Source organism: Castor canadensis, chromosome 10 (genome assembly GCF_047511655.1).
Source record: "Castor canadensis chromosome 10, mCasCan1.hap1v2, whole genome shotgun sequence".
Taxonomy (NCBI): domain Eukaryota; kingdom Metazoa; phylum Chordata; class Mammalia; order Rodentia; family Castoridae; genus Castor; species Castor canadensis.
This window is the reverse complement of record NC_133395.1, coordinates 62,285,301-62,307,676: the sequence shown is the minus strand read 5'-3', so window position 1 is coordinate 62,307,676 and position 22,376 is coordinate 62,285,301. Positions and strand designations below refer to the sequence as shown.

Genomic DNA, 22,376 nt, shown 5'->3' with positions numbered 1-22,376 from the left:
TGACTCAAGTGGTGGAGCACCTGCTTTGTAAGTGTGAAGCCCTGAGTTCAAACCCCAGTCCTGCAAAAAAAAAAAAAAAATTTTGTACATTACCAAATAAATTTTACTCTCAAATCCTTGAATAAAAGAAGTGTCTTTCTGAATATTTGAATTTTCCAAGTAGCTGTTGATTAAGTCTTCAAATACGGAGAGCTGAATTAATTACTTTTGTGGATAACTTTTTGCGCCCTGTACTGGGAATTGAACTCAGGACCTTGCACTTACTAGGCAAGCACTTGCCATCTCACACTAACTTTACCTAGAGTAACCTCAGATTGCAATCATCCTGTCTCTGTCTCCTAAGTAGCTGTTACTATAGGCATATTTATTTTTCATTTTTGTTTGTTTTGTTCCATTTTTTTTTTGCAGTCCTGGGACTTGAATTCGGGACCTTGTGCTTGCTAGACAGGTGCTCTTACCACTTGAGCAATGTTCCTTTGCCTTTTTTAATACGATGTATTCTGTGCTTGCTTCCCCTCCAAAATAATATACTAGGTATAACAAATTTTTGCTGGTGACTCAAAGCTATCATTAATGAAGACCTTTTACTGTGATAATAAAGCAGTAGGCAGTTGAATAAACTCTATTTCGTCAATTCTATAACACAATGTCTAGAACAAAATTATATATAAATAGGATACTTAGTAGTTCTTCTGGCATGTAATAAGTACTTGGTTGAATGAATGAATGAATGAATGAAAAGCAGTTAAAATTTAAGACAGTTCAATTTCAAGCATACCACCGACTGCATACATTGTTTTCAGGAAGAAGACAGCATTTCTAGCATCATTAGCTTACTTGCAAAAATGTGTTGTGTATTTCTGTGAACTGGAGATGGTGATCAGCCTACAAGAAGTAACTTTCCTTCCTAAAGTATTCCCATAAGCTAATAACAGCTTTATAAAATATTTCCTGGCAAGAAAACTTACTCTAAACATACATGCACACACATACAGAGAGAGAGAGAGAGAGAGAGAGAGAGAGAGAGAGAGAGAGTCTCTTGGTCCATAGGTAACTCTGGGAAGCCCTTTCTGTCCAGGGAGTATCTTGAGTACTAACTAGGACTGTGCCTTCCAAAGTAGTTGCATGTTGGTCAGTTGGTTGGTTGAATGCATGTAGAAATGAGAATGAGAGATCAAAGCATAGGAAAAGGTATTAGACCAAAGGAAGGTATCCTGAGACACATCACTAGCTATTTTCCCTGAGGAAGTCTTAAATTGTTTAGAAGACCATTCAGGCTATTTTGAGTGATAATCCGAACTTTTCAGTAAGTGAATAACCTCTCACTGTGCTTCTTTGAAGGGCACAACAGTCCTTTGACTAAAATTTCTGCTATGTTTTTATAACTGGGAAGAAAAATTATTTTCTTAGGGATGGGTTACAACTCTTGCCAGATAATCTAAGAGGATGGAGCATTCCTTACAGAAGGGGAAAAAAAAGGTGAACTTTTGTTTAGAAGATACCTTGTTGGGATTTTTTGTTAGTTGTGAAAGGTTGAATCTCTAGGCAGTGTCTGGAAGGAAAAGAATGAAAGAAAATGGCTTGGATTCCCTTTATAGAGTACAGTAACAGAAATGTGAGAAATGCCTCTTTGGGGAAGGTTGACAGAGTAGGAAATAGAGATAGGAGAAAGATTCCGAGCAGGGAAAGAAAATGATCCAGTACCATGACAAAAAAAAAAAAAAAAGATTTCTTGAGGAGAAAGCTAATCAGGGAGGTTGAAGAACCTTCAATAATAAGTAGTGACACAGTGAATTCAACTTGAAGTTGTTTCTACACTAAGCTGTGCTTACCCTTTTTTATCTTTAAACCTTTGTATTAATAGTAGATATTGAACAACTAGACTGGAAAGTTTTCTCCACTTAGGGTAAACAGCAAGCTAAGAAAATTGCCAGTTTCAATGCCAAGACTTTTAATAGAGGTTAAAAAGGAACAGAGAGCTAGGGTTTGGAAACCAGAGCTGACAGCAGCAATGGCTGAAGCAGGACTTTAGATGGGGTAGCTGAGACTAACTCAGGAATCTTCGTGACAAACTCATTTCTCCTTCGGGAATCCACAGGAAAGTGGTCCACTGGGGGTGGGAACAGTACTGGAGGACCACTTTCTTGGAAATAATGGCTAGTTAGGAGGCAGACCTTTGAGTTTAGGGGAAAAGTTCTCATTATTTAGTCATAAATTTTTATTAATCTCTTAAGTCTTAAAATTGCTGACAGAGAAGCATGTCAGCATATTACGAGCTTTTGAAAAAGAAAAAAAAGACATAGCAGAGAGTGCAAGGCTTCAGATTTTTGTGGGCTTGGGATCAAACTCAGAGCTGTGTCTTTTGAGGTTTCATGACACATCTTTAGACTCTTTGATGTTTTAAAGCATAATGCGTAAGAGATCAAGGGATAAAAAATGTATTACATATAAGAGTTGATGCATGCACTTGAAAGTCAGGTGTGCCTTGCAAAACCAGGGTGGATGCAAAGTCAAATGTTCAGGCTGAATAAGAAAACAACTCAAAGAAGCAAAGAACTCTAATAATTACTTCTTGCTATTACCAGCCTAGCACATAGACTTTCATATAAGAGTGTGTAAGAAAAAGAATTTATTCAAAGAGGGAAAATGGCCATCCAGAAAACAGACATTCCAGTTGCCCCAAGTATGTACTCAGAAACAGCTAGTAAGGAGTCCGGTTTTATAGATTCAAAGAACAAATAAGGGAAGCTGGGCACGGGTGGTCATGCCTGTAATCCTAGCTACTCAAGAGGCAGAGATCAGGAGGATCTGGGTTCGAAGACAGGCTGGACAAATAGTTCACAAGACCCTATCTCAAAAAAAAAGAAAAGAAAAAAAACCCCTCAAAACAAGGCCAGCAGAATGACTCAAGCTGTAGAACAACTGCCTCGTAAGCCTGTGCCCTCAGGGTACAGCTACTTTCCCATAGTCCATATCTGCCACATTTGATCCATTTCTGGGACCTCTTTTCTTTACTCATGTCTTCACTATGTTTAATAAAAAAAAACAAAAATCAGAGCTGTGTGCTAGTGGCCCATGCCTGTATTCCTAGCTATTTGGGAGGCTGAGAATGGGAGGATCACGGTTAGAGGCCAGCCCTGGCAAATTGTTCATGACACCTCATCTCCAAAATAACCAAAATGGACTGGAGATGTGGCTCAAGCAGTAATGCATCTGCTTTGCAAGCACAAAGCCCTGAGTTCAGACTCCCATACCACCAAAAAAAAAAAAAAAAAATCAGGAAAACAACCACCTGATAAGCTTCTCATTATACTATTTTATAAGCTAGGTACCTGTGACTCATGCCTGTATCATGTAGGCATGAGAGGATCTGGCTCAAGGCCAGCTGCAAATAGTTTGTGAGACCCTATCTCAGAAATACCTGACACAAAAAAGGGCTGGCAGACTGGCTTAAAATGGTAGAGCACCTGCCTAGCAAGTGTGAGGCCCTGAGTTCAAACCCTAGTACTGCCAGAAGAAAAAAAAAAATTGTAGTCCATTTTTGAAAACTTTTGTCCTCAATATCTTTTTTTGTCCCTTGGCCCTAATTAAAGTGATCCTTTACCTTTGGTTTTATTTCTCTAAAAATGAGCCAAAAATCATAAAACTGTATGGTATAAACTTTTACTGTACTTCATGCATTTAGTAATTTGAAATCTGTGTATAGGTCATTGATTGTATTTGATTATTTATTTTGTAGTTAATAAATAATATACAATCTCAAGTGGGGATATATTGTATTATAATAAATGGAATTTTATGGTATTGTTCTCTATTACCTTCTTAAAATTAATGAAGTCAAGCTTTAGGTTTTATCTCTTAAAAATACATAATGTATGTGTTATTAAAAGTGATTTTTGGCATCAGGCTCTTAATCAGAAGCAAAGCCTATTAATTGTAGTAATTTTAAGATAAGACCACACTTTTTAAAGAATGTGGTCTACCGTAAGGTTAAAAACTTTCCAGGCCACATATTATACAAACAGTGTTTTGTTTGCATGGTCCCTCTTTCTGGGGACCATTTCTTTTTTCTCCCTCCACATGGCTATGGTGAGAGCAATTGGAGCAACTTGATAGTTTGCCCAAAACACAGCTGACTGGCCTACCATAGACTTCAGACTGAAGCAGGGCCAGCATCTCTGCTAGGATTCTGAGCTAGGACCCCAGTCTCTAGCCACAAGCTTCCCATCAGCAACCATGTTTCCCACCATGTGGACTAAAGGAGCAGAACCCAGCCTGCAGGAAAGAGAGTGAAACAATATTGGGCAGTGGGAGTGACACCTCCGTGCAGGGACAAAACTCAAGTAGTATGTAAATTTAATTATACTTAAGGCTTTGGTGAGGTGGGGTATTTTTTGTTTGTTGGTTTTTCTTTTTTTTTTTTTTTTTCTTTTTGGTGGTACTGGGATCTGAACTTAGGCCTTCACGCTTACTAGGCAGGTACTCTACCACTTGAGCCACCCTTCTAGTCCCCCACCCTCTTTTTCTAATCAGTTCCTTTCCCTACCCTTAGCCTTGGGCAACCAGTGATATATTTTCAACCCTTTACTTTTTTTCACCTTTGCAGAAAGCCCATGTAACCAGAATCCTTTTGAGTCTGGCGTCTTTCACTTAGTGGGATGCATTTGAGCTTCATGCATGTCTGTTGCTGAGCAGAGCCCATTGAATGTGTGTCGCATACATCATTTATGAACATGGATTTTCATTTTACTTGCATGGATACCCAGGAGTAGGATTGTTGGGTAGTAGTGTTAGCTTTTTATTGTTTGTTTGTTTACAAGTTTAGCCATTCCAGTACTGTTAATGCCATCTTACTGTTTTACTTTACATTTCTCTAATGACAAATAATAGGGAGTATTTTTTCATGTGTTTATTTGCCACCAAATCTTTTCTTTCATATCTTTTGACCCTTTTTTATTTACTGCATTTTGAGAATTCTTTATATATGTTTTCTATACACTTCACTTTACCAATAGTTACTATTTTTTTCAGTGCTGGGGATCAAACCCAGGGCCTTGTGCTTTACCACTGATCTACACCCTCCAGCCCCAGCAGTTACTTCTGATTGCTTTCTTCCTCTTCTCTTTTCTTGTTTGATTTCACTTGTCACTCCCTTAAGTGTCACTCATTCATTCAACAAGTATTTGTTGAGCATCTTATGTGAGAGCTGACCTTTTTTGAATATGCTAACTAAGAAGTGAGGTCTGTTTAGGTGTGAGATCTGATTAGTCACATTGTATGCAATCTTAGAATTGCTGTCATTTTTGGATATTGCTTCTTTATATCAAAGGTGTTCTGAGGAAATTTTTGCTTGTTTGTTTTTCCTTTCTTTTTTTCTGCCACTTCTGGGAACAGAGCTTGACATCTGGCTGCATGAGGATTGCAGAAGACTAGTTTTGAAACAGTTAAGGTTCCACTTCAGTTCAACTTTGTCAAGGAATGGATATCCACAAGATTACAAATAACGGAGATCATCATTCATCCTGTACCTGTTTCATCATTCTCTAATCCTGTCCATTCTGATCTTTTCTTCTCTCTGGGGAAGTGGTCCATGGTAGTAGAAATTGTTTTTGTTAGCCCCAGGGGCTTCCTTTGCCTCCGCACACATTTGCTAATGAGCTAGAAGAATGTTTTCTTCTGTGTAAAAGTTGGATAGAGTTCTGTAGAACTTCATTACAGACTTTCTCTGGAATGCTGTATGGAAATGTTCTTGTGGCATTTTACTGGGAGGTATGAAAAACATGCTCTTATGACATTTCAAACAGGGTTGATAGTTAGTCCTATCAACTATTATTTACAGTATTATTACACTGGAGAATCTAGAAAGATTTGAACACAACAGATGATTGCTTTCATTTACAATTCTTTTTACATTTACCACATGCACTCTAATGTCTGTATTAGAACATCCATGTAGTGTAAACTTTTTTAGGATCTTAAAATTATGAGAGAAACTGATTCTGCAGCTTGGGGAATTTTTGTCATTTGTTTTGTATGAATATTTTTTAGGATTTTATTTGAGAGAAACTGATTCTGAATTTTGGAGAGGTTTTATCTTGTTTTCCCCTGGTAGAACTAGCATTTAAACTCAGAGATTCACACCTCTACTTGCTCTAGCACTTGAGCCACACTTCTAGTCCACTTTGTACTGGTTACTTTGGAGATGGGTTCTTGCAAACTGTTTGCCTAGGCTGGCCTCAAACTGTGATCCTCCCTAAATCAGCCTCCCAAGTAGCCAGGATTATAGCTGTGAGCCACCTGCTCCCAGCTGGTATTTTGCTTGTTTTGTTTGTTTGATTTTGGTTTTATTTGCAGTACTGGGGTTTGAACCGGGGCCTCATGCCTACCAGGCAAGTGCTCCACCACTGAGCTACATCCCCAGCCCCCAAAGTATCTTCTTAAATTGAGGATTCACCTCCCATTTTTCTATTAATATTTTGATTTTGGTATAGTGTTTTATCTTAAAGGAAAAAATAGTTTGCTTTTCTATTACCTGTTCTTTGTTTCTGTCTCCTCTCTCCCTAAATCCTTCTTTCTTTCTCTGGTTCCCTTTCTCTTCCTCCTTTATTTCTAGCTCTCTCTATATTTCTTTCCATGAAATAAAGTGAAAGCAATGGGTAGCTGTCAGTATTTCTTATATTTAATCATTGCAAACATTTTGATGTTCCAATTTCTTATTTCTACCAGTTAGATATATCATAATTTGTAACCTGACCTGGACATACTTCTAATTCTTTATTATCACAGCTGTGATAGAGTTCTTTGTGTCTGGAACTTTTTTTGTATTTAGGATTGTTACTTAGAATTATTTTTTCAGGCTAGGTTCCCCAAAGTGGGACTCTTGGATACCAGTTGATCAGAATGCCTTATATCCTCATCAACATGTATGAAAACTGACACTGAATTTTATTATTTAAAAACTGATGAAGAAAAATGTCTTTTAAGAAATTAACTTGTCAGACACCCATGTCCCACACCTCTAATCCTAACTACTTGAGAGACTAAGATTGGGAATATCACCATTAAAGGCCAGCCCAGGCAAGTAGTTCATGAGACCCCATCTCCAAAAAAGTAACCAGAGCAAAATGGATTGGAGGTGGGACTTTAGCAGTAGTGCACCTGCTTTGCAACATGAAGCCCTAAGTTCAAACCCCAGTCCTGCAAAAAGATAAAAAAGAAAGAAATTAACTTTTTAATTTTGAAATAGATGTTCATTGGCATCAGTTGTAAGAAATAATTCAAGGAAATCCCATGTACTTTACCTAGTTTTCCCTATGGTAGTATCTTGCAAAACTACATGACAGCAACACAACTAGGCTATTGACATGGCTAAAGACAAAATCTACAAAATTTCCATCTCCACAAGGATCTCTCCTATTGTCATTTTTAGCCACACTCACCTCTGTTACCCATTACTCCCGCATCCCCAACTTGTACAAGCCACTAAACTGTTTTCCATTTCTATAATTTTGTCTTTTCAAGAATGTTGTGTAAATGCAGCCATCCACTGTGTCATCTTTTGGAATTGACTTTTTCCCCTCGGCATACCTCCTCAAGATTCACCCGAGTTGTTCCTGTATCTGCCAATAATTTGTTTTTGTTGCTGACTAGTAGTCTTTGCTTTGGATGTACCACAGTTTGTTTAACCGCTTACCTGTTGGAGAATTTCTGGATTGTTCCAGCTTTCTGGCTCTATGAACATTCATGGCCAGGTTTTCACAGGAGCATTAGTTTTCATTTTTTTATGATAAGTGCCAAGTTCTTGCACTGATACAGTAATTTCATGTTTAGTTTTTAAAGAAACTACCCAAGTATATTCTAGATTGGTACTATTTTACATTTCCACGGCAGTGTATCAATTGATATTTGTTTGCTTGCTTGCTTGTTTAATTATGGCAGTACTAGGAGATTGAACTCATGGCCTCCTTGTACTTGTTACGCAGGTGCTCCACCACTGGAGCCATAATCCCAGTCCTCTTTTCCTTTAGTGGTTTTGTTTCTGAGTACAGTCTCAAAGTGGTTTTGCCCAGGGCTACTCTTGTACCATGATCCTCCTACCTACGCCTCCTGCTTAGTGTGGACTATAGATGTGTCATCATGCCCAGCTTATTTTTTGAGATGGAATCTTACTAACTTTTTGCCCAGGCTGACCTCAACCTGTGATCCACCTGATCTCTGCCTCCTGAGTAGCTGGGATTATAGGCATGAGCCACCATGGCTTACCTGATTTTTCTTCATTCTTGCCAGCATTTTATGTTGTCAGTGGTTTTTTTTTTAGCCATTTTGATACTGTACTAATACCTCATCATGGTTTTGGTCTGCATTTCCTAAAGGATAGTAATATTGAACATCTTTTATGTGCTTGTTGTTATCTGCTCGCCTTTTTGCTTAAATGTCTTCTCATGTGTTCCACCCATTTTCTAATTAAATTGCGTTTTTTATGCTATTCAGTTTCTTTATATATGCTATTCAGGGTTCTTTATATATTCCAAATATTGATTGGCCTTTTGTCAAATATGTAATGTGGTATATTTTCTCCTATTCTATAGCCTGTCTTTTCATATTATTAACAGAATCTTTTGCAGAGCAGAAGATTGAATTTTGATGAAATCCAGTTTATCACTTTTTCATTTTACAGATTATATTTTTAGTGTTATGGCTAAAAATGTATTGTCCAGCTCTAAACCCTAAAGATATTCTCCTAGGTTCCTAAAAAATATTCTGGTTTTAGGTTGAAAGTCCAAAATCTATTCTGAACTTTGTTTTCTGTGCTAGGAATTAAACCCAGGATATCACACATGCTAGGCAAGTGTTCTACCACTAAGTCACACCCCCATCCCTTAACTAATTTTTAATATGCTGGATGATATCCTCTTAGAATTTTTCTATTTAATTATTATTCTTTTGGGAGGGCAGTACTGTGGTTGTTTAAACTCAGAGCCTCATGCTTGCTAGGCAGGTACTCTACCACTTAAACCACTCTACCACTTCCTTTTTTGTGATGGGTTTTTTCAAGATAGGGTTTCCAGAACTATGTGCCCAGTTTGGCTTCAAACCCAGATTATCCTGATCTCTGCCTCCGAAGTAGCTAGGATTACAGGCATGAACTACTAGCACCTTGCTTATTTGTTATTATTCTTCATCAGTATTTAGTCTATTATATATAACTAATAGCTTTTTTGATTGAATAATTTATTACTCTTCATTTGAGGTTCTAGTCTTTTGAGTGGCTCTTTAGCATTAAAAGTGCCAAATTAAAAGATAAGAGGGATCAATAGCCCACATTTGTGATAAGAGATATATACATGTCTGTTGCTCTAAAATCAGTCTAATAGATGTTTATTGCATGTGTATTATATTCTGGACCATCATGTGGGCTTTGAAATATGAGAACTCACAGCCCAATGAGGAAGGTAGAGGCAAAACCCATTCATTTCAAGGCACTGTGTTCTTAGTATAATGGCTCAGAATTAACACTCTGGATTCCATCAGCTTAGGCTGGAGTCATGGCTCCATGGCTTCATCCAGTAAGGCAACCTCATTTTTCCTCAGTTTCCTTATTCATAATCTGTACATCATAAAGTTGTGAAGATTGGAAACTACATGTAAAGCTCTTAGTGTAAGTGCCTGGCACACACTAGGCACTGACTAAAGGTCTGCTACTCTGACAGTGTAGAGGTGCAGGTGGAGGTAGTGGGGAGAGGCGAGGTACTGGTCAATGTAAGGAAAGGCTATTACACTACACACAGGAGTACTTATCCCAGAGGAGAATGTCCTGATTGACTCTTAAAAGAACAGAGTGTGCTAGAAAGAGAAGGGCCAGGTCATGGAAGGCATTGCACTTTTTCCTAAGCAAAGGGAAGATCTTGAAGAATAAGGGAAGAAAATGGCAAGACTGCATTTGTGTTTCCTGATGGCTGACTGTAGAGTTATTGTGCTTTGAAGTGGAGAGAGTAACTGGAAGAAGCTCCTTTATACTTCAGCTGAAGGACAAGGCCAGAACCAGGGCCATACTGATTGACAAAGCAATGTCATTCTCATCCTTCTTTTCCATATAATAAACTCAGGTTTAGTCCAGAACTTCTTTTGGAGAAGCAGGCTAGTCTCAGGTTGTAAAGTGTATGAGAGAGAAGTCCCACCCATGAGAATTCTAAGAAGCCCCATCTGAGATTGGCTGTCATTCTTTTAACTCAGACAATTATGACTGAATGGTTCCTTCTCTTCCTCTAGGATTGATATGAGTTCTTATGATCATCTGAGTAAAATATATCCACCTATGGGTATATATATACACATATTCACTTACACTTAAAATTTACATCTCACTTTTAAAATTTAGGCAGCAAAGTGAAACAGAAGTAAATAAAGTTGAAGGGGTAAATTTACAAAAAGTAGATCTAAGAAAAAGATACTTGTTTCTAACCTACATTTTACTAAAATTTTATTTTCTTCATCTATTTCCCTCCTTTATATGAAGATTTTAAAGTGTCAACCATAATTTTCTTCTTGAATAAAGCTAAAAGGTAAAAACACATAAAGAAATTAGCTCTATCATATTTGCTTCTATTTTAGGACTTTGTGTTTGTAAGTATAACTTGTTAAAGATATGAAAATAGTAAATTAATATAAAGGATGGCACTATCTCTGTGTGTGTGTGTGTGTGTGTGTGTGTGTGTGTGTGTGTGCATTTCACATTGCATACAGTTCATCCATCTATAGTATATAATTTAATGATGGTTTGTTTCTTTAACAGGGAAAAAAAGATGTGACCCAGATATTTAACAACATTCTGAGAAGACAGATAGGCACTCGGAGTCCTACTGTGGAGTACATTAGTGCTCATCCTCACATCCTGTTTATGCTCCTCAAAGGGTAGGTGCTTGGCTTCCTTCAAAGTAGGTTTGAGTTTAAAATACTTGTTAAAAGTACATAGTATTAGCCTCATTGGAGATATGATCAATTTCCTTTGGAATCACAGAACAGGTGTTTGCCATGTTTGAGACCAGCCTTTCAAATCTATGTCTCTAAGATTAGTTAGGACAAAGCAAAATCCTTTCTTTACATTTTATATTTCTAAGTGTTATGTTTCCATTTACAGCCTCTCTTTCCTCAACATTTTCTGCCATCTCTCTATTATAATATTGCTCGTGCTTCCCAGTCAGCCCTATTCCTAGCTGCCTTTTTCTGTTTACGTAATACGAAGCCCCCTCATTACACATACACACACGCGTGCACACACATGCACGCACAGGTTTTGAGAACTCATATACTATGTATAAGAATTCTTTCATTAGCCTCACATTACTGTATGCTTATATGGCCATAGAGGGATCAAAAAACTGAAGTCATGTTAGATAACAGAATCCCTGATTATTATTTTTTATGTCTATTCATTTACAAAAGTTTCTTGGGCATCTTAAGGCTACTCTAAATCCTAAAGATTGGAGATCTTAGCTAGGTGCCAGTGGCTCACTTCTGTAATCCTAGCTACTTGGGATGGTGAGATCAAAAGGATCATGGTCCCAGACCAGCCCAGGCAAGTAGGTCATGAGAGCACCCATCTCCAACATAACCAGAGCAAAATGGACTGGAGGTGTGGCTCAAGGGTACAGTGCCTTCTTTGCAAGCATAAGCCCTGAGTTCATACCCCAGTCCCACCAAAAAAAAGAAAAAAACCCAAAAAGCAAAACAAAAAAGGACTGCAGATCTAAGTGCAAAGTATCTTGTTCCCTCCGCCCCCCATCTTTTTATTCCACCATCTCAGAACAGAATTATTCTTGTTTTTTAGCCCATTCCTTTACATCCTGTTTTATAGATTCTACTTAGTGAGTGCTTGCTCTGTGCCATGTTGTAGTATTCAACATGGAAGTAGTTCCAGTAATTACTATGAGGACTAGGTATTATTCTTACCATTATATAGATGAGGAAATTGAAACTTAGAGTAGGGAGATTGCTCAAGGTTATTCAGCTAACAAGTGACAACCACATTTCCAGTCCAGATCTGATTTTAAATCACATGCTTTTACCATTAGTTTATCCTGAAGATTTGAGAACCACTCAGATGTAAAGGGAGCAGGAATTGTACAGCTCCGGAGGACAGGGCAGACCACAAGCAGCCCTAACTGGAACAACTGCACTAGACTCATTTTCACTGAATATGGCATGTTGCTGCAGATTTAGCCCTTGGTAAAGTTCAGAATATTTACTGAATTACCCCTATGAAGTTCTTAGGAAGTTAGGGCATAACTTACTTGGTACATTTATGTACCAAACAGTAATATTATTTCGGAGTATGCTAGTACATGCTATATTAACCCAAGTCTAATAATAAGAATGTAAGGCAGAAAGAAATTGATATTCATCTATCAAAGAGAGTCATCTGGATATGCGATATAAAATATTGTATAAAGAATTTAGAGCTGGCGCAGTAGCTGAAGTGGTGGTGTGACTGCTTAGCAAGCATGAGGCCCTGAGTTTCACTCAAAAAAATAAAATAATTTAGAATCCAGTGTCACTAAAAAAATAAAATAATTTAGAGTCCAAGCTCTAAATGAAAAGATGTCTTATAAAATACTTTCTCATCCTAAATGAATTTGTCTCCTGGCTTAGGGAAATGGCACTTCAGAGCACTTAGAAAACTTGAGGATGAGGTTACTAAACTTCTCTCAGTGATCCCTAAAGAATCATGGCCAGGCAAAGACATTCCATAAGTACAATGTTAAGATTATAAATGTCTCCCAATGATCCTATTTTTAAAAGGTTTATTGCAAATGTTTTCAACCGTATACAAAAGTAGGAAATATGAGAGACTTCATATACCCTCTTCACTAAACCTTAGTAACCATCAGTATTTTACTGTGTATGCTTCATCCTCATTGCACGTATGTCCTCCTCTTTGTTTCCTTTGGCTGGAGTATTTTATTTTATTTTATTTTATTTCATTTTTCTTTTATTATTCATATGTGGATACAAGGCTTGGGTCATTTCTCCCCCCTGCCCCCACCCCCTCCCTTACCACCCACTCCACCCCCTCCCTCTCCCCCCCACCTCAATACCCAGCAGAAACTATTTTGCCCTTATTTCTAATTTTGTTGTAGACAGAGTATAAACAATAATAGGAAGGAACAAGGGTTTTTGCTGGTTGAGATAAGGATAGCTATACAGGGCATTGACTCACATTGATTTCCTGTGCGTGGGTGTTACCTTCTAGGTTAATTCTTTTTGATCTAACCTTTTCTCTAGTTCCTGTTCCCCTTTTCCTATTGGCCTCAGTTGCTTTTAAGGTATCTGCTTTAGTTTCTCTGCGTTAAGGGCAACAAATGCTATCTAGTTTTTTAGGTGTCTTACCTATCCTCACCCCTCCCTTGTGTGCTCTCGCTTTTATCATGTGCTCATAGTCCAATCCCCTTGTTGTGTTTGCCCTTGATCTAATGTCCACATATGAGGGAGAACATACAATTTTTGGTTTTTTGAGCCAGGCTAACCTCACTCAGAATGATGTTCTCCAATTCCATCCATTTACCAGCGAATGATAACATTTCGTTCTTCTTCATGGCTGCATAAAATTCCATTGTGTATAGATACCACATTTTCTTAATCCATTCGTCAGTGCTGGGGCATCTTGGCCGTTTCCATAACTTGGCTATTGTGAATAGTGCCGCAATAAACATGGATGTGCAGGTACCTCTGGAGTAACAGTCTTTTGGGTATATCCCCAAGAGTGGTATTGCTGGATCAAATGGTAGATCGATGTCCAGCTTTTTAAGTAGCCTCCAAATTTTTTTCCAGAGTGGTTGTACTAGTCTACATTCCCACCAACAGTGTAAGAGGGTTCCTTTTTCCCCGCATCCTCGCCAACACCTGTTGGTGGTGGTGTTGCTGATGATGGCTATTCTAACAGGGGTGAGGTGGAATCAGCGTGGTTTTTATTTGCATTTCCTTTAATTGCTAGAGATGGTGAGCATTTTTTCATGTGTTTTCTGGCCATTTGAATTTCTTCTTTTGAGAAAGTTCTGTTTAGTTCACGTGCCCATTTCTTTATTGGTTCATTAGTTTTGGGAGAATTTAGTTTTTTAAGTTCCCTGTATATTCTGATTATCAGTCCTTTGTCTGATGTATAATTGGCAAATATTTTCTCCCACTCTGTGGGTGTTCTCTTCAGTTTAGAGACCATTTCTTTTGATGAACAGAAGCTTTTTAGTTTTATGAGGTCCCATTTATCTATGCTATCTCTTAGTTGCTGTGCTGCTGGGGTTTCATTGAGAAAGTTCTTACCTATACCTACTAACTCCAGAGTATTTCCTAGTCTTTCTTGTATCAACTTAAGAGTTTGGGGTCTGATATTAAGATCCTTGATCCATTTTGAGTTAATCTTGGTATAGGGTGATATACATGGATCTAGTTTCAGTTTTTTGCAGACTGCTAACCAGTTTTCCCAGCAGTTTTTGTTGAAGAGGCTGCTATTTCTCCATCGTATATTTTTAGCTCCTTTGTCAAAGATAAGTTGCTCATAGTTGTGTGGCTTCATATCTGGACCCTCTATTCTGTTCCACTGGTCTTCATGTCTGTTTTTGTGCCAGTACCATGCTGTTTTTATTGTTATTGCTTTGTAATATAGTTTGAAGTCGGGTATCGTGATACCTCCAGCATTGTTCTTTTGCTGAGTATTGCCTTGGCTATTCGTGGCCTCCTGTGTTTCCATATAAATTTAACAGTAGATTTTTCAATTTCTTTAATGAATGTCATTGGAATTTTGATGGGAATTGCATTAAACATGTACATTACTTTTGGGAGTATTGACATTTTTACTATGTTGATTCTACCAATCCATGAGCATGGGAGATCTCTCCACTTTCTGTAGTCTTCCTCAGTCTCTTTCTTCAGAAGTTTATAGTTTTCCTTGTAGAGGTCGTTCATATCCTTTGTTAGGTTTACACCTAAGTATTTGATTTTTTTTGAGGCTGTTATAAATGGAATTGTTTTCATATATTCTTTCTCAGTTTGTTCATTCTTAGTGTATAGAAATGCTAATGATTTTTCTATGTTGATTTTATATCCTGCTACCTTGCTATAGCTATTGATGGTGTCTAGGAACTTTTGAGTAGAGTTTTTTGGGTCTTTAAGGTATAGGATCATGTCATCTGCAAATAGGGATATTTTGACCGTTTCTTTACCTATTTGTATTCCTTTTATTCCTTCTTCTTGCCTAATTGCTCTGGCTAGGAATTCCAGTACTATGTTCAATAGGAGTGGAAATAGTGGGCATCCTTGTCTAGTTCCTGATTTTAGAGGGAATGGTTTCAGTTTTTCTCTGTTAAGTATAATGCTGACTGTAGGTTTGTCATATATAGCTTTTATAATGTGAGGTACTTTCCTTCTATTCCTAGTTTTCTTAGAGCTTTTATCATGAAATGGTGTTGGATCTTATTGAAGGCTTTTTCTGCATCTATTGAGATGATCAAGTGGTTTTTGTCTTTGCTTCTGTTAATGTGGTTTATTACATTTATTGATTTTTGTATGTTGATCCACCCCTGCATTCCTGGGATGAAGCCTACTTGGTCATGGTGAATGACCTTTTTGATGTGTTGTTGAATTCAGTTTGCCATTATTTTATTGAGGATTTTTGCATCAATGTTCTTTAAGGAGATTGGCCTATAGTTCTCCTTTTTGGAGGTGTCTTTGCCTGGTTTTGGGATAAGTGTAATACTGGCTTCATAAAATGTGTTAGGCAGTTTTCCTTCCCTTTCTTTTTCCTGGAACAGTTTAAAGAGGGTTGGTATGAGTTCTTCTTTAAAGGTCTGATAGAATTCAGCAGAGAATCCATCAGATCCTGGACTTTTCTTTTTTGGGAAACTCTTGATTGCTGCTTCAATTTCATTTTGTGTTATAGATCTATTCAGGTGATTAATATCCTCTTGGTTCAGTTTTGGATGATCATATGTATCTAGAAATCTGTCCATTTCTTTAAGATTTTCGAATTTGTTTGAATATAGAGTCTCAAAGTAGTCTCTGATGATTTCCTGGACTTCTATGGTCTTTGTTGTTATTCCCCTTTTGCATTGCTGATTTTACTAATTTGGGTTTTTTCTCTCCTCATTTAAGTCAGGTTTCCCAGGGGTCTTTCGATCTTGTTTATTTTTTCAAAGAACCAACTTTTTGTTTCATTAATTCTTTGTATGGTTTTTTTGGTTTCCATTTCATTGATTTCAGCTCTTATTTTTATTATTTCTCTCCTATTTTTTTGTCTTTACTTTTGTTGCTGAGTTTTAAGTTTATTGCATTGTGATCAGATAGAATGCATGGTATAATTTCTATTTTCTTATATTTGCTGAGGCTTGCTTTGTGCCTGAGGATATGATCTATTTTGGAGAAGGTTCCATGGGCTGCTGAGAAGAATGTATATTATGTAGAAGTTGGATGAAATGTTCTGTAGACATGAAGTAGGTCCATTTGAACTATTGTATATTTGAGATCTAGGATTTCTTTATTGATTTTTTGTTTGGATGACCTATCTATTGATGATAATGGGGTGTTTAAGTCTCCCACAACCACTGTGTTGGAGTTTATATATGCTTTTAGGTCCTTCAGGGTATGTTTGATGAAATTGGGAATGTTGACATTGGGTGCATATAGGTTGATAATTGTTATTTCCTTTTGGTCTATTTCCCCTTTTATTAGTATGGAATGTCCTTCTTTATCTCATTTAATCAATGTAGGTTTGAAGTCTACTTTGTCAGAGACAAGTATTGCTACTCCTGCCTGTTTTCTGGGGCCATTGGCTTAATAAATCTTCTTCCAGCCTTTCATCCTAAGTCTATGCTTATTTCTGTTAGTGAAATGGGTCCCCTGTAAGCAACAAATTGTTGGATCTTCCTTTTTAATCCAGTTCATCAAACTGTGCCTTTTGATGGGGGAATTAAGTCCATTAAGTGTTAGTACTGATAGGTGTGTGGTGATTCCTGTCACTTAGTTGTCTTAGTTGTTTGAAGGTTTGATTGTGTGTACCTAAGTTGAGGTTACAGTCTACTTTCTTGCTTTTTCTTTTCCTGTAGTTTGGTACTGCCTGCCCTTTCATGGTTATGTTGGGTTTCACTCTCTGTGTGCAGAATCCCTTGAAGAATCTTTTGTAGTGGTGGCTTTGTGGTCACATATTGTTTTAGTTTCTGCTTATCATGGAAGACTTTTGTTGCTCCATCTATGTTGTATGATAATTTTGCAGGATAGAGTATCCTAGGGTTGAAGTTATTTTCATTCAGTTCCCGGAAGGTCTCACCCCACGCTCTTCTTGCCTTTAATGTTTCTGTTGAGAAGTCTGCTGTGATTTTGATGGGTTTACCTTTGTATGTTATTTGTTTTTTCTCTCTTACAACCTTCAGTATTCTTTCTTAGTTCTCAGTATTTGTTGTTTTAGTGATGATATGCCGTGGGATAGTTCTATTTTCATCTGATCTGTTTGGTGTTCTGGAGGCCTCTTGCATCTGAATGAGAATAGATTTCTCTAGATTTGGGAAATTTTCTGTTATTATTTTGTTGAATATATTATGCATTCCCTTTGCTTGCACCTCTTCTCCTTCTTCAATGCCCATGATTCTCAGGTTTGGTCTTTTGATGGAGTTGGTGAGTTCTTGCATTTTCTTTTCACAGGTCTTGAGTTGTTGAACTAATAGTTCTTCGGTTTTTCCTTTAATTACCATTTCATCTTCGACTTCTGAGATTCTGTCTTCCATTTGTTCTGTTCTGCTGGATTGGCCTTCCATTTTGTTTTGAAATTCTGTTTCATTCTTTTTTCTGAGGTTTTCCATATCCTGAGTCGTTTCCTCTTTAATGTTGTCTATTTTTGGCCTGAGTTCATTTATCTCTTTATTAATCATGTTCTTTGTTTCACTTTGGTGTTTATACAGTGCTTCTATGGTTTCTTTTATTTCTTCTTGTGCTTTTTCAAATTCTCTATTTTTGTTGTCTTGGAATTTCTTGAGTGTCTCCTGTACATTTTGGTTGACCATATCCAGTATCATCTCTGTAAAATTCTCACTGATTACCTGTAGTATTTCTTCTTTTAGATTGTTCTTGTGGGCTTCATTGGGTTCTTTGGCATAGTTTATCTTCATTTTGTTAGAGTCTGGATCTGAGTATCTGTTTTCTTCATTTCCCTCTGGTTCCTGTACTAATTTTTTGCTGTGGGGAAACTGGTTTCCCTGTTTTTTCTGTCTTCCCGTCATTGCCCTTGGTGTTGTTATTGTCCCTGTACTGTGTGCAATTAAGTATTTTCTATCTTGTAATAATAACAATTGTGATATTTAGAATGGAAGGGTGAGAGGAGATGGAAAGCAAAGAAGTTAAAGCAAAAGGGAAAAACAAACAAACAAAAAGTTTCAAAGATATAAACAGGGAGAGATAGTGTACTAATCAACAGTAAGCTGAACAGGCATTAGAGAGATAGAGAGAGGATTGGAAAAATAAATAAATAAATAAATGGAAAAAAAATCTCCAAGTTCAAATGTAATAAAGTTTCAGTCTTAATAATTTTGGTGTTCGTCCCTCAGCCTCCAGTCCTGGAGATGGTGTCTCAGAAGTAGTTCTATCATTGTCTCATCAAAGGGGAAAAAAACTAACGTAAACAAAACAAAACAACACGAAACAAAAAAAACACCACAAAGTGTCCCAAATTCAAATGCAATACAGTTTCAGTAGGTTTTTCAGCATGCGGGTGTTGTTCGGTTGTTGTCTCATCAAAGGAAGAGAGAAAAAAAAGAGTCTGGAGACAGTTCTGTGAATGGCTAACTGAGGCTGTGGCTCACCTGACAGCTGCTGTCAACCTGCTGTTGCTGGAGGCGTTATTTATGCAGATCTCAGGAGTGAGCTTAACACTCACCTGGCCCTGCAGGCTTTGTTTACTCAGAGTTCTCCTGTGCGTGAGCCTCTGCTACAAGCTTTCCCCTTTCCAAGCACACTGGGGGAGGTGACAGTACACCCGCTTTCTCAGGCCTGCGTGTTTATTTACAGTTCACATGGGAAGTGGGTCTTACCCCCTCCCCTGTGGAGTTTTCCTCTCTTCGCCACTTTTACAAGCTTTCCCACTCCTCGTTGTTGGGCGTGTGCTGCTGCTCCTGCCTTCTCCAGCTGGCTTGTTGTGAGGGATTTCCTCTCCCCTCCCTCTCGGCACTCAGGGGTCCCCGCCCTCGTTGCTACGTGTCTTTTTTGTTGTTATTGCTTATCATTCAGTTTTTTTGTTCTCTTTTTTCCCTGGATGGGGGTCAGTCTGTCCGGGGGCTATGCTGGTCTGGCCCAGGGCTGTCTGTGGGAGTACTGCATCCCACTTAGCTCACCTTGTGGTCTGCGTCTTCCCAAGCCATCTGGGCACTGCAGTCTGGCAGCAGCATGGGAGCCCTCCTGGTTTCTCTGTTTAATGTGAAGTGGAGATGCTATGCACAGGCTGGAGGTCTGGAGGAGTGAAAGTTTTGCCTCTTCTCGGTGGTTTTTCCTGTAAGGTGTATCTCTAGTGTCTCTCCAAGATTTTACTTTAGGAGGCATGCTTTCTGCTTCCTCCCTCTAGCCGCCATCTTGGAATCTAGAAACAGACCTTCTTGATTCTCGAGTAGGCCAAGTGTTTGGTGAATGTCATTTTATAAAAGTTTTCCAAGTACTGTCTAGCATTGTTTGCTCCCACAATAACAAAAGTCATTTCCCTCTTACATAATACAATCTTTGTTCTTAAGTGGAGATGTTCTTGCACAAGATCTTTCTTCTAGCCAATTTCTATGTAATGATTACTGTAGCTCACAGCTAGTTAAGACATTTGCTCTTGTATTTTGGCTTTCATTAAGTTTAAAAGGGATATTTTTATTTTTATTTTTATTTATTTTATTCATATGTGCATACAATGTTTGGGTCATTTCTCCCCCCATCCTCCCGCCCCCCTCCCTTACCCCCTAGCCTCTCCCTCTCTCTCCCTACCCCCTCGCTACCAGGCAGAAACTGTTTTGCCCTTATCTCTAATTTTGTTGAAGAGAGAGTATAAGCAATAATAGGAAGGACCAAGGGTTTTTGCTAATTGCGATAAGGGTAACTGTACAGGGAGTTGACTCTCATTGCTTTCCTGTACATGTGTGTTACCTTCTAAATTAATTCTTCTTGAACTAACCTTTTGTCTAGCTCCTGGTCCCCTTCTCCTATTGGCCTCTGTCGCTTTAAAGTATCTGCATTAGTTTCTCTGCATTGAAGGCAGTTTTTTGGGTGTCTTACGTATCCTCATACCTCCCTTGTGTGCTCTCGCTTTATCATGTGATCAAAGTCCATAAAAGGAATCTTCTAATATGCTGTCATTGTTGGAATGTGCATGCATATATAGTGTGTCTTCTCTATACTGACACAGTTAATTATAGTCTAGACTATACTATCCAAATTATGGATTAGGGAGATATGATTCAATTCTATAAAAGAGTGATTCAGCACTCATCAGGTTAACTTTTATTGGCAATCTGCCATAGGTTAGTCATTGTGGGAAACCGCAATTAGTCATGGTCTGTACCATCAGGAAACTTAAATAGAATAGATTAGGCAAAATAAATACCGATTCTTTACCAGAACTAAGTATATTAATGTAAATGGGACTTGAAACTTAAGATAGACTTAAGTTATGGAGCACTTATCTGTATAGCAAGCAATAATCTATCAAAAATCCTAGAAGGTAGTTAGGTTGAATGATGTATGTGAATTATAGATCCCTTAAAGGGTATTGGGGAAAAACAGGAATTTCTCTATATATCCCAGTATATTCCTAACTTTAAGAAGTTTTTATGTCAGAGAATGACATTTCCAATAGTGGGGACAAACTACTGGAATGCATTGATAAGTACCCCAGAGGAATATTTTTTTAAATGTTCTCTTAGTTCTCAAGAATAAAACGTCAGTGCTTCACAGATGGTTCCAATCAACATCACCAAATGAAAGGAAAAAGAGAACTAATTATACTGAAATTTGGAGTGGAAAGTTTTTATAGATAGTCTCAGTTTGGAAACTGAATTTAGAAATGAGAGATGTTGGCTAGAGATCATACAGCTTTTGTATGAGCCAGAGTTTGACTCTCATTAGAGTTCTGTAGTACTAAGAAATTCAGTCAGAGTTTGAATTTAAATTAAATTAATTATATGCCTACTTTATAAAAAAAAATTCTGTTAGGCACTTTTTGGAAATGGGGTGGGAATGGGAGAAAATAACAATAAATAAGACATAGACAACAAACAGAAATGGGAATAAGGAGAGGAAGAAGTCACAGGATAAGTAAAGTGCATCCTCAGCAATTAAGTTGTTTGGACTGAAGTGAAGGAAAACAGATTTATATTAACTTACTGTGTTGTGACATGGTACAGAATGAGAAGTGTTGAAATAAAATTAGACAACCTGTTGTGGGAGTATGGAGGAATATAAGAAAAGACTTCCACCCAAGGGGCATTTGAACTAAATCTTAACAAATGAGACCCTTTTAGTGGTAGAAGCATAGGAGGGCATTCCATGTGAGAGAATGATGTCCTCCAGGGAGATGGGAATGGGATGGGACATGAAACTGAGAAGTCAGGCTCAGGGCTAGATTTTGAAAGTCCACACATTTCTTACTGATAAATCTGGATTTTAATTGTCCCTTACATTCTTTATCTAGGGCATCAAACTTTATTTTATGAGTTCTTCCATACTCTGTCAATGACTTAACAGTGTGTTTCTCCTCAACATTCTCCTCTTTGCATCTTTAATAAAATCCCACCTTATAACTATTCAGTGGGTGTCAGTAGGCTGATTTTCAGTTTCTTTTGATAAGAGAAATTGCTAGCAGTATAAATTGTCATTCCTTATGCTCCACAAAGAATAATGTCTTTCTGAATATATTAGCATTTTAATGTTATCATGAGCTACTGAGGGAACATTCAGATAATCTTTGTGAATATCATCCAGCAAAACAGGACAAAAAATGAATGACTTCCACCCTGATGCCCTTGTTTGCTATTTCCCCTGCTGTTTTTGTAAATTTAATATTGTAAAGTAGCCTGTTTCTTAAATTGTGGGAAAGAGATTTTATTCTTGAACCTGAATTTCATGCAAAATACTATGCTCCCATAAAGAACATTATGTTATTCTTTAATATTTAGCAAATGTTATTGCAAGTAGAGTAGTTTGGTTTTTTTGCTTTCAAATACTTGATTTTTCTATTAATATTGATCTTTTTTATTTTAAAATTTGTTTATATTGGTATTTTTCTAACTTGAGGAATTCATAGTGAATTCGAAAGATCACATAGGTCCTTTTTTAAATTTTTTTGTGGTACTAGGGTTTGAACTTAGGGACTT

The 22,376-nt window shown here is 37.6% G+C and overlaps 1 protein-coding gene across 8 annotated transcripts in view; it reads left to right on the top strand.

Annotated features, from left to right (window-relative positions):
* Positions 1-22,376, top strand: part of Cab39l (calcium binding protein 39 like) — a 126,631-nt gene that overhangs the window by 68,097 nt on the left and 36,158 nt on the right. For all 8 annotated transcript variants that reach the window (XM_074043431.1, XM_074043430.1, XM_074043432.1 and 5 more), the window contains one exon: positions 10,793-10,911. In XM_074043431.1, the coding sequence (XP_073899532.1) occupies positions 10,793-10,911 (119 nt within the window). The remainder of the gene's footprint in view (positions 1-10,792; positions 10,912-22,376) is intronic.